This window comes from Esox lucius, chromosome 3 (assembly GCF_011004845.1).
Source record: "Esox lucius isolate fEsoLuc1 chromosome 3, fEsoLuc1.pri, whole genome shotgun sequence".
NCBI lineage: Eukaryota > Metazoa > Chordata > Actinopteri > Esociformes > Esocidae > Esox > Esox lucius.
Genome location: NC_047571.1, coordinates 28,086,758 through 28,103,508, shown reverse-complemented (window position 1 = coordinate 28,103,508; position 16,751 = coordinate 28,086,758). Strand labels below are relative to the sequence as shown.

The window sequence follows — 16,751 nt, the reverse complement described above, 5'->3', positions numbered from 1 at the left end:
TGGACAATCGTTCTCTGGGAACAGGGTTGGGCAGCCTTGAGGGAGTAGACCAAAGATCACAATTGGGCAGCTTGTGTCAACACCGCCGACTCAGTCCCAGTGACATCAGTGTTTTGTCATATCCATTGTATTCAGTCTGGTATATTACGGGTTTCAGCCAATCAGCATTAAAGGCTAGAGCCGTTTGGTTTCTAACCTAACACAGCAGCGGTTAAAGCCACCGCTGGAACTAGATCACCCATATGATTGTACTGACAAAAACACCTACGTATGGAGGTTCTCTCTGTACTGTTCAATCCAGCCAGTAACTGTGGGGGCGTTAACGTGGAGTGTCACCTGGTCACTGTCTAAGAGGGAAAAGTCCCCTATTCCGTTTCTCTGTGAGAACCTATACTTCTGCTTGTCAGCTTCCTGGTTCGCTGTGGTACAGAACGCTGGACAAGTTGGAGCGGATTTAATGGAAAGAAAACAGCACCATCCAGTGGAGAATTTGGTATGAAGCTACTCAGACATTCATCACACACACAATTTGCCAGCCCTCACACACACACACACACAAACAGAAATAAATTACCTTTCATCTCCCCCTACACAAGGGAGCGCTTACAGTGATGTCAAATGATCGGCTGGTTCCCTTTGACAGTCAGCTTCAATGTCTTGAAGCTCCTCAGACCCACTCAGAATGAATGTTAACCGTCCTGCCTCCTTCCTCCATCTTCCTCCGGAGATATACCTTCACCTCATTCGCTCAACCACCCATGTTCTGTGACCTTCATTTTGTAGTGCTCCTCCTCTTGTTCCTCATCCACATCAAAGACCTCCTGAATGAAATCGTCCCGACTGTGCAAAGATCCTGTTTTGAGGTTGGGGGGGGTGGGCGTTTGTCATGGTTGGGGCCTGGGATGAAGGCTCGTTCCTGTCGTCACCCTTTCTGACGTTTTCCTGAGAGGATGAGGAGAGCGATGTTCACATCAGATCACACAGCACTTGTTGACACCAGTCTCTCTGTCATTTGTTTCTCCTGATGCGTCATCTTCTAACGTGATGTTGAGGGAGCTATCAAATAGGAAAAAGAGGCTACAATTTGCACGAGCTCACCAAAATTGGACAGTTGAAGACTGGAAGAATGTTGCTTGGTCTGATGAGTCTTTATTTCTGTTGAGACATTCAGATGGTAGAGTCAGAATTTGGCGTAAACAGAATGAGAACATGGATCCATCATGCCTTGTTACCACTGTGCAGGCTGCTGGTGGTGGTGTAATAGTGTGGGGGATGTTTTCTTGGCACACTTTAGGCCCCTTAGTGCCAATAGGGCATCATTTAAATGCCACGGCCTACCTGAGCATTGTTTCTGACCATGTCCATCCCTTTATGACCACCATGTACCCATCCTCTGATGGCTACTTCCAGCAGGATAATGCACCATGTCACAAAGCTCGAATCATTTCAAATTGGTTTCTTGAACATGACAATGAGTTCACTGTACTGAAATGGCCCCCACAGTCACCAGATCTCAATCCAATAGAGCATCTTTGGGATGTGGTGGAACGGGAGCTTCGTGCCCTGGATGTGCATCCCACAAATCTCCATCAACTGCAAGATGCTATCCTATCAATATGGGCCAACATTTCTAAAGAATGCTTTCAGCACCTTGTTGAATCAATGCCACGTAGAATTAAGTTCTGAAGCCGAAAGGGGGTCAAACACAGTTTTAGTATGGTGTTCCTAATAATCCTTGTACTACAGCAATGTAAAATAATATCAGTCACTAACCCCTGAAACACGGACGGTGGTGACCAATTGCACTACCCTCCATGGGACCCCTTGGCTAATCAGAGAGCCAGATTCTAACTCCAGTCGTCTGACGACATAGCGAATTGAGAGTCAAAAAATGTGAGGACTCATCAATTTCTCATTAGTTTAATTATGTTAAAATCGTAGTAAAACCTTATTAGCTAATAGGTTTGCAGTGACTAAACAATACATTTTTTGTGTTTCTTTTATTTTATGATTGTCTGTGTATTTTCCTATATTTGTGTTTTCTTTATATGTATGCTGAATTGGAGGGTCTACATAAGGTAAGTCTGAACAGATAGTATATGAACTGAGACAGCCAACTCAAAGACTGCTTTATCTTTCCCCGGTCAGTGCCACTCTGATCGGCTCACTGACTCAGCCCCACAGAGGCCAAGACAGAGGCCAAGACAGAGGGCAAGACAGAGGCCAAGACAGAGGACAAGACAGAGGGCAAGACAGAGGGCAAGACAGAGGGCAAGACAGAGGGCAAGACAAAGGGCAAGACAAAGGGCAAGACAGAGGGCAAGACAGAGGGCAAGACAGAAGGTAAGACAGAAGGTAAGACAGAGGGCAAAACAGAGGGCAAGACAGAAGGTAAGACAGAGGGCAAGACAGAGGGCAAGACAGAGGGCAAGACAGAAGGTAAGACAGAAGGTAAGACAGAAGGCAAAACAGAGGGCAAGACATCTCAATGGCCCATTGTTTCTGGTGGGGGTGGGGCAATAAAAAAATCAGAGTCCTCTCCAACCTACCCCAACAGCCCTGCCCCAAACAGAAATATTTTGCATGTCTGATGTCTCAATCTGAGGCACATCTGAGGGGACATTATCAACGCGTTACACAACATCAGTGGGGAGAACAAGTATTTGATACACTGCCGATTTTGCAGGTTTTCCCACTTACAAAGCATGTAGAGGTCTGTCATTTTTATCATAGGTACTCTTCAACTGTGAGTGACGGAATCTAAAATAAAAATCCAGAAAATCACATTGTATGATTTTTTGTAGAGGTCTACAGACCTCTACATGCTTTTTAAGTAGGAAAACCTGCTAAACTGGCAGTGTGTCAAATACTTGTTCTCCCCGCTGTATATCTAAAACTAAATGTAGCTGTCCTTTTTCCATTTTAACCCTCCTTACTTCCTGGACTAAGCTTGTTATTGTTGTTTCTATTTTTTTTTTTACTGTCCAACATCCTGGTTAGGGATTAGGTCCCGAAAGCCCCACACAGCTATTTCATCTCCACAGTTACTGACAAACATTAGGAGGTGGCACTACAAGCTTTTCAACCAGACACAGCATTACAGTGAGTGCATGGATTTATTTAAGCATATGCCTGATTGTGTGTTTGTGTGTGTGTGTAAGCATATACTCTATGATTGTGTCTATCTTTTGCTGAAAAGAGGCTGAAGATTTAGGTGGCCACAATCGAGGCTTCCATAAGGATGATGTCACCATTCTGACCCATGAGAGAGAGGAGCATGTGCATGAGACAGGTGGAAAGGTTTTTGATGTCCTTTCACTTGAACTTCTTTGACTGAACATTTAATTTAACCAGATGATATAATTCCTACTGATTTACAGATGACCTGAAGTCTCACTTCATACTGATTGGACAATGTTGTCCAATAATCTTTATATTTTTCAGATGAATCGTCTTCTACTTTAGAGCAGGAACTCACTGAAGTTATTTTTGCTAATGGACCATGTAAGAGAAATGTAAAATCCAAGACTAGGTCTCTACTTTTTTCTTTCTCTTCCTGACTACTTAGAGATGCCATATCATAAAATGTGCCAGTTTGCTACAGCAGGAAGATAATACAATTTTAATTCAGGCAAATCAAGTCTGTCATGTTTAGTGGAAACTAAAAGCCTCACTAGCCTTTTAAACTTCAATATACGACAGTATAAATGAGCATTTCCTGGTTTACAGGACAATTTTGCAAAGACAGTTTAATATAAGATAAAGCATATATATTAAGATGATCATGTACAGTTGACAGATCCACCGACTCCCACCTCTGGTTTTCTGGGAGTTCTTCGATATAAGCGGGAGTCCCAGGACCCAGCTTCAGACCCAAGGGACCTCCTTCCAGAGGTATCTCATTTTACCTATCAGTCCACAAGCACATTGGTACTGATATCAGTGTGATTATTTTGTGAGACCGTAGTTTCAAAATTGCTATATTATAATATTACATTAATATTGTTAATTATTAATAGTATTATCATGATGAGGAGTAGTAGCAGTAGTGGTCATAGTAAATCTTTTTTCATCATCACTCACCTCTGTTTTCCAGCCCCAATCCTTCAGCGATTCTCCTGTGCTGTGTGAGTACTGTGGAGAGAAAGCCAAGCCTCCACTTGACCGAGCGTTTGCAGAGGAACCAGAGGTAAGGCTGAATGACATGGACGTTAAAGGCAAACACCTGGCACGTAACCTCCTGACCAGAATTTGGTATTTCTCCTTGTGGTGACCTACTCGTCTCCTTCTTTCAATAAGGATTGGTGATCCCCACCTGGTTAGTGAAATGGTAACACACACAAACACACATTTTTGTGAACTGATCTCTGTACCGTTTCCTTAATCCCACGGTCCCCTGGGACACACAGCTGTTCTGCTGTGCCCAGTACCAGCAGATGTGTGAGATGCTGGCCCATGAGAGGTGGCTTGTCCTGCAGAGACCTGACCCAGAGGACGATGCAACGCTCACGCCTGACAACCAACAAACCAGGAAGGAGGAGGAGCTGCAGGTCCAAGCAAGAGAAAGAGCGGCGCGCAGGTCTGATGGGTCAGGGGTTATAGGTCAAAATAGAGGGTCAAAATTTCATGTCTAGTGAGAATAATAACATTTCTTATTTTACACAAGTCTCAGCTTGACTTTAAAGGGAAGTCAAGCTGAGACTTGTGTCTCGTACAGTTGAGCCATGTACTACAGCAATGTAAAATAATATCAGTCGCTAACCCCTGAAACACGGACAGTGTTGACCAATTGCACTACCCTCCATGGGACCCCTTGGCTAATCTAACTCCAGTCTACTAACGACATGGCGAACTGAGTGGCACTGGCTTTAGCGCTGCACCATTCAGGTGCCTCCTGCTTTTTAGCATAATTATGAAGTTGCTGGCTCAGGCCAGACTGGGTGTAATGGACAAGCTTAACATTGTCAAACATTGTAGAAACAACTCCACTTGGAGCCATGCCGTGTATTATTCTGATCTGTTAGTCAAGACAACAAGTACGTTACTCTGAAAAAAAAACTCCCGTACAATGATTTGATCACTCACATTATGGCCATCTTGGGTTGTTGTGACAGGCTCACATGCTGAGTTGCGCTCACATGGGCAGCAAGGTTAGTAAAAGTGTGAAACCCACACAAATTTACAACCAAAGCATTGGCAAACTCATCCTCTTTGTCCTCAGAAAGCAACGAGAGCGACTCTACCAGGAGGTACAACCAACCCACCCATCTGAAGATAGCTGTGAGTATGCAACCGTGAACCCAGAGTGCGAGTTCATCACTGCAAATTTTGATACAAGTTCTGTGGAAATACTCAATTCAGTTACTTAAAGATATATGTACATTTCCTTCAGAAAGTTTCCAGACCCCTTCACTTTCTCCTCACTTTGTTGTGGGTATGCTTCTACCAGCTTTACATGCCTGGATTTTGGCAGTTTCTCCCATTCTTCCTAACAGGCCCTCTCAAGCTCTGTCAGATTGGATGGGGAACGTTGTCAAACTGTGGTCTTCAAATCTACCCAAAGAAGTTCAATTTGGGTTAAGTCCCAGCTTTAGTTGGGCAACTCAAGGCCATTACAGACGTGTCATGAGATATTTTTATATTTTATTTATAATAAATTGGCAGACATTTCTAAAAACGTGCTTTCGCTTTATGCTTATGGGGTATATAACATTTTAAACAATTGTAAATGAAATCAATAACACATCATTATGTGGACAAAAGTGAAGGGGTCTGAATACTTTGTGAAGGAACTGTTTATCATTCCTATTGTGGAATAAAAAGCAATTTGCTTCCATTCACTTGGTGAATTTAAAAGGTTGTGGATCTCAACCACGCTGTCCTGCCTTTTAGACACACACTTCTGTAGGACCATCAGCTTTCTGCTATCCACCTGTACACCCAAAGAGGTACAGTCGGCCGTTACACAGCATCCTGCGTTTGAGGAGGACCTGGAAAAACAACAGGGAGAACTACTTTCTGACCATGCGTCTTCTAAGTTCGGAATGTCTCCACATCAGGTACAAATGGCTTTTGACCTTGTAAGCTAGGAATGCCCAGCAGTAGACTCTTCCTCCAAGGCAGTGGACCTCAGAAAAAACCCTACCTGCCATATAATGCATAAGAAAGGTCGGAAAGAAAAATCTATCTTTAAATAATTTTCTGCCGATATTTGCATGCAATTTGCCCATCAGGGTCATGATGGGTCTTAAGAACAGTTCAGAGACATGAGTCATGATTTCACACCTGAAATGACAGCACACATGTGTCCCTATGTTTGGCATTGACAGGAAGGTGCAGGAGTTCTGGAAAAGTATTACGCCTGCGGGATGAAGTTTCTCACCATACTCCCGGACAGTACTGGCCAGGTTTAGTATCCTTTCACATCCAAGTAGATCAGCTGATTGTTGGAGATCGGAAAACCGTGGTCCTGTTTAAATGTATAACGCATATTTGGCAGTGGATGTATTCCGTCCTTATTGTTGAGCAAAACAGCTATCCCTCTGGCTACCTGGCCCTGATCATCATCTCCGACGAAAGAAGGAAGGTATGCATTGTGTACGATGACCGCACCCATGACCATCCAATCAGGGCCCTGTTCCATTCTGATGGGAGGGCCACATGTTACCACAGCAATGGTAATGTCTGGTAAGACAGCCACCCAGATTATTACGTGTTAATGTTGATGGAAAAAGGGTTCTTGTCCCGGGTAATGTCCAGGCCCTAACCATCACCGTGCTTCCCAGGCTGAGCTTGGATGTGTCCGGGGGTCAGTGTCTGAATGAGGCAGGGGCCAGGATCAAAAGATGGCGTTGGAGCGCCCACGGCCAGACACCCACTCCCCTACGGCCCGTCTTCCTGTCTCTAAACAGCAGCATGGGGGTGCGGGTCCTGGGACAGGAACACGTATTCGTCTCTTTCCTTGCCGGTGGCCAGCAGGCAAAGTTCAGCGTGGGGGCTTGTGTGCAGGTGAGCCAACCAACCGTAACACGTCCACGCCAACAAAGACCTTGTGGATAACGAGCGTTTGTATTGTTAACAGCCAGCAGCTCAGGGGATCAGTAATGCTCCAGGTTCCTTAACATCCAAAGAGGAGTTGTTTCTGATGGCTGGGCGGTTTGAGGTCCATCAGATCATCAGGCATCTCCACCAATGCCTGAGATCCCCCTCCAACCCGAGGCGCCGGAGAGCTGCACCAACCCTGAGTCTTCTTTCTCTGGCCAAAAGGCTGTTGAACTTAAGTTGTTCCATTCAGCTTGAGGAGAGTGAGAGGGCGTTTGTCCAGAGGTGCCTTCAGGATTGCCTGTGATCTTTACTTTGGTCGTCACACCAAGCAGGCAACATACAGACTGACACACATTTGCCTTTTGAGATCTCAGATTAGGTGTGTGATGTGTAAAAAGCCTGACTCTGAAAGCTGAAACTACACAATATTGCCAAAATAAATTAGCTTAATTGCAATCCTGTTGTGAAAACATTATATTAATTGTGTTTGATTTACACAAGAAATCATCAGTATGTAATTTTAAATGTAAATCAAATTAAAATTGTATTTGTAGAAACACACAATACACATCTACAAGCAGGATCAACAGTAAAGTAGTTTTTAATTTAATCGAATGGTGTATAGCCAGATTACAATTTAAAAAGAAGGATTCTTTTGTTTTTCATATTGACACTGTGGAAGAACCCCTATCAGTTCAAGACAAAATGTAAAAGGGGATTTGAAATAACTACTTTAAATGGTTCCTCAAAGAAATCTCCTAAAAAATTCAACCCCAGAGCTCAATTAACATACTTTTGAAAGAACCCCTAAAATTGTTTTTCCTTTGTGGTCTGTTGCATAATCTCTTTTTGATTGAGAATGAAAGAGTCCAGCATAATCCAAGTTGCTGTTGCTCAACACCTTAATCATAGAACCTACATTTTCACCTTGAAAATGCACGATTCAGAACTTTTCCCTCTGGCAGAAGGTTGAGGTCTATCAGGACCAAAACCTCTCACCACAAAAACTGTTTATCACCACAAAAACTGTTTATTTCCTACAGCAGAAGGCATCATGAAAATTCCCCAGAGCCAAACTGACTATAGCTTGCTCTCAACATACAGTTATGCTCAAAAGTTTGGATACCCTTGGAGAATTGGAAATATACTCACCTAAAGGATTATTAGGAACACCTGTTCAATTTCTCATTAATGCAATTTCTTATCATCCAATCACATGGCAGTTGCTTCAATGCATTTAGGGATGTGGTCCTGGTCAAGACAATCTCCTGAACTCCAAACTGAATGTCAGAATGGGAAAGAAAGGTGATTTAAGCAATTTTGAGCGTGGCATGGTTGTTGGTGCCAGACGGGCCGGTCTGAGTATTTCACAATCTGCTCAGTTACTGGGATTTTCACGCACAACCATTTCTAGGGTTTACAAAGAATGGTGTGAAAAGGGAAAAAGTATGCGGCAGTCCTGTGGGCGAAAATGCCTTGTTGATGCTAGAGGTCAGAGGAGAATGGGCCGACTGATTCAAGCTGATAGAAGTGCAACTCTGACTGAAATAACCACTCGTTACAACCGAGGTATGCAGCAAAGCATTTGTGAAGCCACAACACGGCCTAGCTGAGCATTGTTTCTGACCATGTCCATCCCTTTATGACCACGATGTACCCATTATGAGCAACCATCCGTTCGTGTTGCAATGGCACGCCTTATTTGCTAATCCAAGAAAACACTTTTAAAAGGCTAACTGATAATTAGAAAACCTTTTGGAGCTTGACCGTATGGTAAATAAGTGCCCATCGAGCCAATCCAATTTGTGAGACCTGCTTCAGGTAGCATGGGGTGAAATCTCTGAAAATTACCTCAAATTTACAACGGAAACACCAAAGGTCTGCAAGGCTGTAATTGTTGCAAATGGAGGAAATGTTTCCTCCATTGGAAAACATGTGAAACATTGCAGTGACCCCAAACATTTGAATGGTATACAGTATATGGTGACAGAGGAAATTCATAAATCACATTTTCAAAATGATTAGATACATTTTAAATCTGCCAAGACATTGGTCTCCTGTATTCTGAGTGCATTCCAGTTAGTCTTTTCAAATGTAGGACGAAAGGACTATGTGGAGTACTTTTGAAACTATTGTTTATCCTTTGACCTGGTCTGCTTACTCACTCAAGTAAATCATTCATGAATCCTCATAACACCACAAAAATCTGTTAACATTCCACACACCCAGCAAAGCCATAAACCTCACAACTCTCACAATTAGACATTTTATTAATCTTCTAAACTCCACTTCCAGCTACGGAAAGAAATATAAAAATTACAACAGTTAATAAATGCAAATTTGGAAACGCTATTACAATGCACATACAATGTCAGAGGCGATACAGGCAGCTACGCTAATTTAGGACTAACAGTGGTTAAACTATACATAATGGCTCAAAGAATTAGCGTCAAGACTAGCGCAGATGGATCGATTCTCTTCGGCCAACTAAAGACCTGCAATCTGAACGGGGCGGGGGAAATCAATAAGTCTCTAATGTCAGACCGTCCACATGAATGTCAGGAGCGCTGAGCTTGACTTGATCCTTGTGAGCACAAGAGCCCAAACCGAATGTTTATTGAACCAGGATAAATGATTTGCAGTAGTAGTAGTAGTAGAGCCGTCACGGTTGCCATGGATCCCAGTCCAGCATTAGGGGCGGGGCATCTCTAAGGGATGTGGTGAGAAGCAATGGGGGGGACATCCAGTCTGAGCTAGCAGTCTTCCTGCCTTCAGCACAGACCTTCATAAACATCACCTCACTGCCCATCGAGAAACCCACCTCAAACCTGCAGGGGGAAAAAATTAAGGAGAATCAGGAAATGGAGTCCATAATGCCCATTCAAACCTAAGACGAAAAACGTCTTCGGTCAACAACTACAACGAAGCGGCAGTTATGTGGGAAAGGTCCATACGCGGAGGGGTCTTTGGCGCCATCCGAGGGGGAGCACACTTGGGGTTAGGAGCGGTGGTGCGGGAGTGTGTCCATGTGCACGTTCATCTTCATCTCATTCTCCAGGATCTGGACGAGCTGCTGCATGGAGGGCAGGTGACCCGACTCCAGCTTGGACCACACTGGCACATCTACCCGAGGAGGAACAAAAAAAAAACGTCTCAACGCATTTCTCGGTCCAGCAATTTATGGTGACGCACGCTTTCATTGATATGTACGCGGGCTCCGCCAGGGAGCTGTTCATATTGAACACAACGCGACAGAGGGAGCCTTACCATTTAATGTGATTTCAAAAGCCCCTGTTGACATGCACTGGTTTTCGATCATGTTGCTGAAGAAGAACACCATCATGCAGGCATAGATCTTTGAGAGAAGCAGAAGTGAAACACATTAACAGACCACGTGACACGATACGAGCCGGGGGAAAAGTTCTTTTTTTTTTGTTACGTTTAATTCAATACTTCAACATTATTCCAAAACAAAAAACAACATGCTTTGAATAGGTAACTGGTCAAATAAATTTGAAGCAGCAAGTAATACGTCAAGACAATCTCAAACTGTTCCATAGCCAAATGTCTGTGTACACAGCCGGTGTCAAAGCAGGTACAGACAGGACTATAGTTCACCCATGTTACTGCTTCCATAACCCTGGCACATTTACATACAGTACCATGAGTCAGGTTTGGACATATCTACTCATTCAAGGGTGTCTTAGGCTTTAGCTTTTTCCACACTGTTGAATAATAGAAAAAAAAAAAAAAAAATAGCTAAACAAATCTAAATACATTTATATTTTAGATTCTTCAAAGAAGCCACCCTTTACCTTGGTAAGAGCTTTGCTGTTATCAAGGTATAGGAATGTTGTATTCCTACACCTTGATGGAATGTCATATAGCTGCAGAATGCTGTGGTTGCCTTTTTGGTTGAGTGACTTGAACTCTAAATAAATCACTGACAGTGTCACCAGCAAAGCACCCCCACACCATCACACCTGCGTGTTTCACAGTGGGAACCACGCATGCGAAGATCTGTTCAACCACTGTCTAATTATGACTTATCAGACCAAAGAACAGATTTCCAGTCTAACGTCCATTTCTGGCCCAAGCAAGTCTCTTCATATTGGTGTCCTTAAGTAGCAGTTTCTTGGTAACAATTCAACCATTAAGCCCTGATACACGCATTGTCCTCTGAACAGTTGATGTTGAAACGTGTCTGTTACTTGAACTCTGTGAAGCATTCATTCAAGCAGCAATCTGGCGTGCAGTCATTTTCCGATTTCTGTGGCTGGTAACACTAACATTTCCACTGCAGCAGAGGTAACTCTGGGAAACGTACGTTTTTGATAGTTTCCAGATTGACAGACCTTAGTTCATGTTTTATATTAATGATGGAATTGTTTCTTTTTGCATACTTGATTAAATGTGTTTTTTCATCGTTTTGTTCAACAATTTGGAAAATGGCAAAAATAAAGAAATACCCTTAAATGTGTAGGTGCCCAAACTTGACTGGTACTGCAAATCCCACCACACTGTGGAATACTAATCTGTAATGGGCTTGAAGGGCATTATATAGTAAGCATTGTTTTCCTGTATCGTACATTATAGCTGCATGGTAGAATTCCACAGCTATGACTCTAACTATACAAACTGGTTTTAAAAGCATACCCAGTTACATTTGTTAGCCCACAGTCTTCAGCATTTGTCTGAAGTTTATAGGAAGTGTGATCCCTGCTTTAACAGCATGTTGCCTTGGGAAACCAGACTGACAACCAAAACACAACAAATACTGCAACACTTTCACACAATCTTCAATTAGGTGTTAATAAAATCCCATGGGTAGGCTGGCTGGCACACACACCTTAAGGGGGCAGAGACTATTCTTGTGTATGACTACCCTCAATGCAGTTGAGTTGAGTGAACTTAAATCATGGCTTAACTACCACTGAGATATAGACCTAGCATCCATCCATATTCATATCTGTAGATAGACCCATATGTTGCTAACACCAAGTAACATTCAAGATAGGAGTCTCACCTTATTTTCTTGACTCCAGACCCAGAAGCCTGGAGCTTGCATTCCACAGAGGGCGAAGGGGTCCTTACCAATGATAATCAATCCAATCAGTGCCAATTTGAACATGGACAGGAAGGAAGCGATGTGTCTGAGGACAGCAAACAAGATAATGTCAACATCCAAAAACTGGGGTAGAATCACCATCATATACAGCTCCGGAAAAAATGAAGATACCACTGCAACTTTTTCTTTCCTTTCCAAAAGTTGAAAAGGAAGGTTTTGAGTGAGGAACAGAAGCGATCAATTTGCAGTGGTCTCTTAACCCTTTAATTCTTCACTCAAAACCCTTTTTCAGAAAGGAAAGAAAAACGTGTAGTGGTCTCTTAATTTTTTCCAGAGCTGTATATGCAGGGCAGGGCCAGCTGTTTGAATAGCGTTTTAATTCTAGACCAAGTTATATAGCATAGTTCAGATGTTCCCCAGGCAACGTTAATGGAGAGCTAAGGCAGTAGAGTAATTTACATAGATAGCCAGAAATTTAGAACTGCTGTATTATCTACATAAAATAGATAATACAGGATAGAACAACAAAGGCGCAGATATTAACTATAAGACAGAAAGGGGAGCCCGCACCTGACAAGGTGTGCTCTGAAGCGCGTAGTGTCCCAGTCTCATTTCACCAAGAACTTAACTACTGTATAACTGGTTGGGCCCTCAATTAAGTTCAGGGTCCATTCGTGTTAAAAGAGCTTGAATGTAAATCTGAACAAAGCCAAGAACTCACTCCTCTGCCTGGGAGACATTGCGGACTTGTCTATAGGCCAAATGTCCCGTTCCCGTCGATACACTGCCAACAGTCAGACATAGGAGCGCACGTCGCCATAGGCTTTCAATTCAACGATCAAGGGTTTCCATGGCAAGTCGAGGCATACTGTGACTTACCGGTAGAGGGGAAGCGGAAGGAAGTTCTCCCCCTCAATGCGGATGTCTGGGTACCGCTGGTACAAGGCCTGCGTGTACTCCTCAAACACCCGCTTGTAACCTCAGGAGATACTGGGGGACAGATGAAGAGAGGCAAATAAATACAGGCAGCCAACGGAGTCAGGGGAACAGACAGTGATGCACACTGAGAAAAACACATAATCCTCAGAGACAAGACAAGATACACTTGGGTCACGGTCAAACCCAGAAACAACCACCCTGCACCAACGATCCAAGGTTATATTTATGACTTCCGTGCATTTGTATGTCGAGGCTGACTTGAAAGAGTTGGGTCATTCCAATGCATGGTATCGGGTTTATCTAACGTCAAATTACATAATGAAACTAAACAAACGAAGTAATTACACAGTAAACGAAACGGCATTCTCTAGTCAATATTTGGTGCTTTTAGAAATGGATCCAACCGGTTGTTCCCAGAGGAAGTGGACGAAATCGTAGGATTAGGTATTTGACAGCGGAAGTGGAGTTTATATTGATTTTACCCTCTCTCACTCCAGACGGTTTGAATGGTCAACTGTGTTCTGTCTCAGATTACCACTGTGTTGAATAGATTAGTGCAGTCCTTACATTAGCTAATAAGATTCAGCAGATTTTACTAACTAGCATAAGCTAGCCAAGTTAACTGTGCTCTGCCTTAGCTAGCACGTCATATTAGCTTGTTAAGCAACGTTATAGTGTAGCCATCTAGCTAACGACGCTTCCAGATTCGTGAGCCAATTTAATTGATTCAAAAGTTGGTTAGTTAACTAGCTATTACTAGGAACATAAATAAGCTACTCTCTAACGTTACCTGTTTGAGAACCAAATTGGTTGTATGTTAATTATAAGGATTTTGGATTTATATCAAGGACATTTCGCCTGACAGCAACATACACACGCCGGGCAAATGGGCTACTTAGCTACCTGCGTTAGCTGAGCCACGATACAATAATACATAGTAGTATAATAACAACGTCTCTTACCAGATTTGAAATTTAAGAAGTGGTCCTGTTGCAAATTGCATTTTCATCTTCTTAATGCCGCTGTTATCAGCGGACGCAGCACTGTACAGGGAGAGAACTCCCAGAAATAGAAGCGAGAAGGGTAGCCACCTCTTCGCCATTCTTGTACGATCTGGTTAACGTCTCGTGTGAATATGTTGCAGGAGGGAGGTGGAGTCAGTTACGCGTCATGGTAAACAGAGGTAGTGCCTCCTCAGGGGGTCCCCAGCCTTGCCATGTATTTCATACATGCTAGAGCACCTGATTAGACTGGTCAACTAAGCACTTGATTAGCGAATCAGGTGTGCCTGTTCTGGGCTACAGCAACACTGTGAAATGTCTAGATCAGTGCTCCTGGAGGCACTGCCCTCCCATACCTGATGTAGCTCATCAAGGACTTGCTAATTTGAATCAGATGTGATAGTGCAAAGAGGGATCTAAAACATGCAGGGCAGTGTGCCTCCAGGAGCAGGGTTGAAAAACACTGGTCTAGATGACCCTGAGGAGAGGGTTGAAGACCTAGGGACATTGGGCTGCAGGCCACCAGGGGCCGCCAGCCGGAATATCTAGTGTCTAAAAGCCTATGGTGAATTAAATTGGTTGAAATAATTTGTTCCAGCAAACTTATGAAAAATAAAACAACCACTTCCATTATTATGATTAATCTCATATCCATTTCTACAATCTATTTTTGTAGAGTCTGATTTTAAACTGTAACCCTTAATTTAACCACACTAATAACCTTATGTCTAACCCTACTCTTAAATAAAGAACCAAATGCACATTTTGGTTTTAGGAGATTGTTATAAGTTTTGACTTTATGTCTGTAACATCTAGTGACAGTCGTGTTAGAGAGGATCAAAACCAGATCATAAACTGAGGGGTTAAAATCCTGAATCAAGAAAGCTAAATCCTTTGTTTTGCCTACAGTGGAACTACACTAAATCTATCACAAGTCTTGAGACCTGGAGATGAGCTCAAAAGCCTGACTAAAAAAGCAATATTTAAACTAAAACTAACCTTACCTTCCACTCTAACCCTTAACCCCAATGCTAAACATCACCTCTAATTCTTAATAGAATTTCATGCTCAAACCATAATGCCAAAACGAAAAAGTAACACCAATTTTAACACTAGCCCAAATTAGACATTTTAACTTAAATCTCATAGGGCATTTTTTTAGTGGTGACCGGTTAAAAGACCTTGTGGGGACAATTTGTCAGGTATTAATATATTTGTTAGACCTGAACCACACACACATTCCTTCCATTATGTCACTGTCGTGTTACTGTCGTGTCATTGTTACGCTGCATTAACTTATTTTAACAATATACATAATTTTCCTAATCAAAGCAAAATACTGGTGTGTGACCCTCTCTGTCAAACGCCAGCACTGAAACACTCATACATGCCCTTGTCACTTCTCGACTTGATTACTGCAACACTGTACTCACCAGTATTCCCAAAAAACTCACCAACACACTCCAACTGGTTCAGAACTCAGCGGCCAGAATCCTCACTCATACAAAATCATTACACCCATTCTTATCAGTCTTTACTGTCTTTCTGTGCTCTACCGAATTGAATTTAAGACCCTCCTCCTCATCTATAAAGCCCTCCATAATCTTGCACATATTTACCTCTCTGACCTCCTGCCTGGCTATGTCCCCTCTCGCTCCCTCCGCTCTGCCTCTGCTGACCTCTCTGACCTCCTGCCTGGCTATGTCCCCTCTCGCTCCCTCCGCTCTGCCTCTGCGGACCTCTCTGACCTCCTGTCTGGCTATGTCCCCTCTCGCTCCCTCCGCTCTGCCTCTGCTGACCTCTCTGACCTCCTGTCTGGCTATGTCCCCTCTCGCTCCCTCCGCTCTGCCTCTGCTGACCTCTCTGACCTCCTGCCTGGCTATGTCCCCTCTCGCTCCCTCCGCTCTGCCTCTGCTGGTATTCTTGTCACCCCCTCGTTCCGCCTATCAACTATGGGTGCGAGGGCTTTTACCTGCTCAGCACCTAGGCTCTGGAACGTGCATCAGCCACACAATTGACATGCAGACACAGTTAGTTATTGAAAAAAAATACCAAAGACATATCTTTTCCAGAAAGCTTTTAACCTGTAGTTTCATATTTATTTTATTTAAAATGTTTGTACTACACCCAATACCAGGTTGCAGTCTTTTTTCCTCTATGTGTAAATGCTGTCTTTACTATGTAAGATACGTGAGTGCTCAGAAAGGTGTCCGCCAAATAAAATGTATTATTATTATTATTATTATAATAACATATTTTTTTGGATATTTCTGTTGTTCTTTTTTTTAAATTGATTGATCTAAATTATTTTGTATTTTTTACTTTGTTCGTCATAATTTCACTTTGCTTGTGAAACCATATTTTCTCATCATGTCAAATCAACAACACATTATGTGTTGTACAGTATGTCATCGGTGATTTATTTATCTGAGATTTTTTAAATAAAAAGTAACAAAATATACAGAGTATATTTAAAAGTTTAAAAAGTACAAAACTACGGTTTTCCTTTGCCCATTTATATTTATTTATAAACATTTGTAATACACAATAAACAAATGTATTATGAAGATTTTGTTCTGATCCAGCTATGATTATTAAATAAAATCATTACATCTTTATTGTCAAATTCAACCCTAGTACCAGTTAATCTAATATATAATTCAAGCTTCAATCTAAACATCGGCAACACATTTTTCCAG

The 16,751-nt window shown here is 42.6% G+C and overlaps 2 protein-coding genes across 2 annotated transcripts; one reads left to right on the top strand and one right to left on the bottom strand.

The window, feature by feature from the left end:
* Positions 1-3,205: 3,205 nt before the first annotated feature.
* LOC105021132 (glutamate-rich protein 6) lies at positions 3,206-7,467 on the top strand. Its single transcript, XM_034291518.1, has 11 exons — positions 3,206-3,292; positions 3,445-3,504; positions 3,793-3,894; positions 4,097-4,189; positions 4,410-4,579; positions 5,222-5,280; positions 5,893-6,059; positions 6,330-6,412; positions 6,535-6,687; positions 6,786-7,008; positions 7,082-7,467. Exons 2-11 carry the CDS (start codon positions 3,496-3,498, stop codon positions 7,346-7,348), a joined length of 1,326 nt encoding a protein of 441 aa, XP_034147409.1. The 5' UTR covers positions 3,206-3,292; positions 3,445-3,495; the 3' UTR covers positions 7,349-7,467.
* Positions 7,468-9,296: 1,829 nt separating this feature from the next.
* On the bottom strand, positions 9,297-14,160 carry selenot1a (selenoprotein T, 1a). Its single transcript, XM_010888608.4, has 6 exons — positions 14,014-14,160; positions 12,992-13,102; positions 12,071-12,197; positions 10,312-10,399; positions 9,999-10,167; positions 9,297-9,872 (listed from the first exon to the last, which is right to left on the bottom strand). Exons 1-5 carry the CDS (start codon positions 14,151-14,153, stop codon positions 10,043-10,045), a joined length of 591 nt encoding a protein of 196 aa, XP_010886910.2. The 5' UTR covers positions 14,154-14,160; the 3' UTR covers positions 9,297-9,872; positions 9,999-10,042.
* Positions 14,161-16,751: the final 2,591 nt, after the last annotated feature.

Bases quoted from the DNA above. Each gene is read 5' to 3' on its own strand.
- LOC105021132 (XM_034291518.1), top strand. The intron at 4,580-5,221 runs GTCTGATGGGTC...CTTTGTCCTCAG, and splicing joins AGAGAAAGAGCGGCGCGCAG to AAAGCAACGAGAGCGACTCT. The intron at 6,413-6,534 runs GTATCCTTTCAC...TGAGCAAAACAG, and splicing joins GACAGTACTGGCCAGGTTTA to CTATCCCTCTGGCTACCTGG.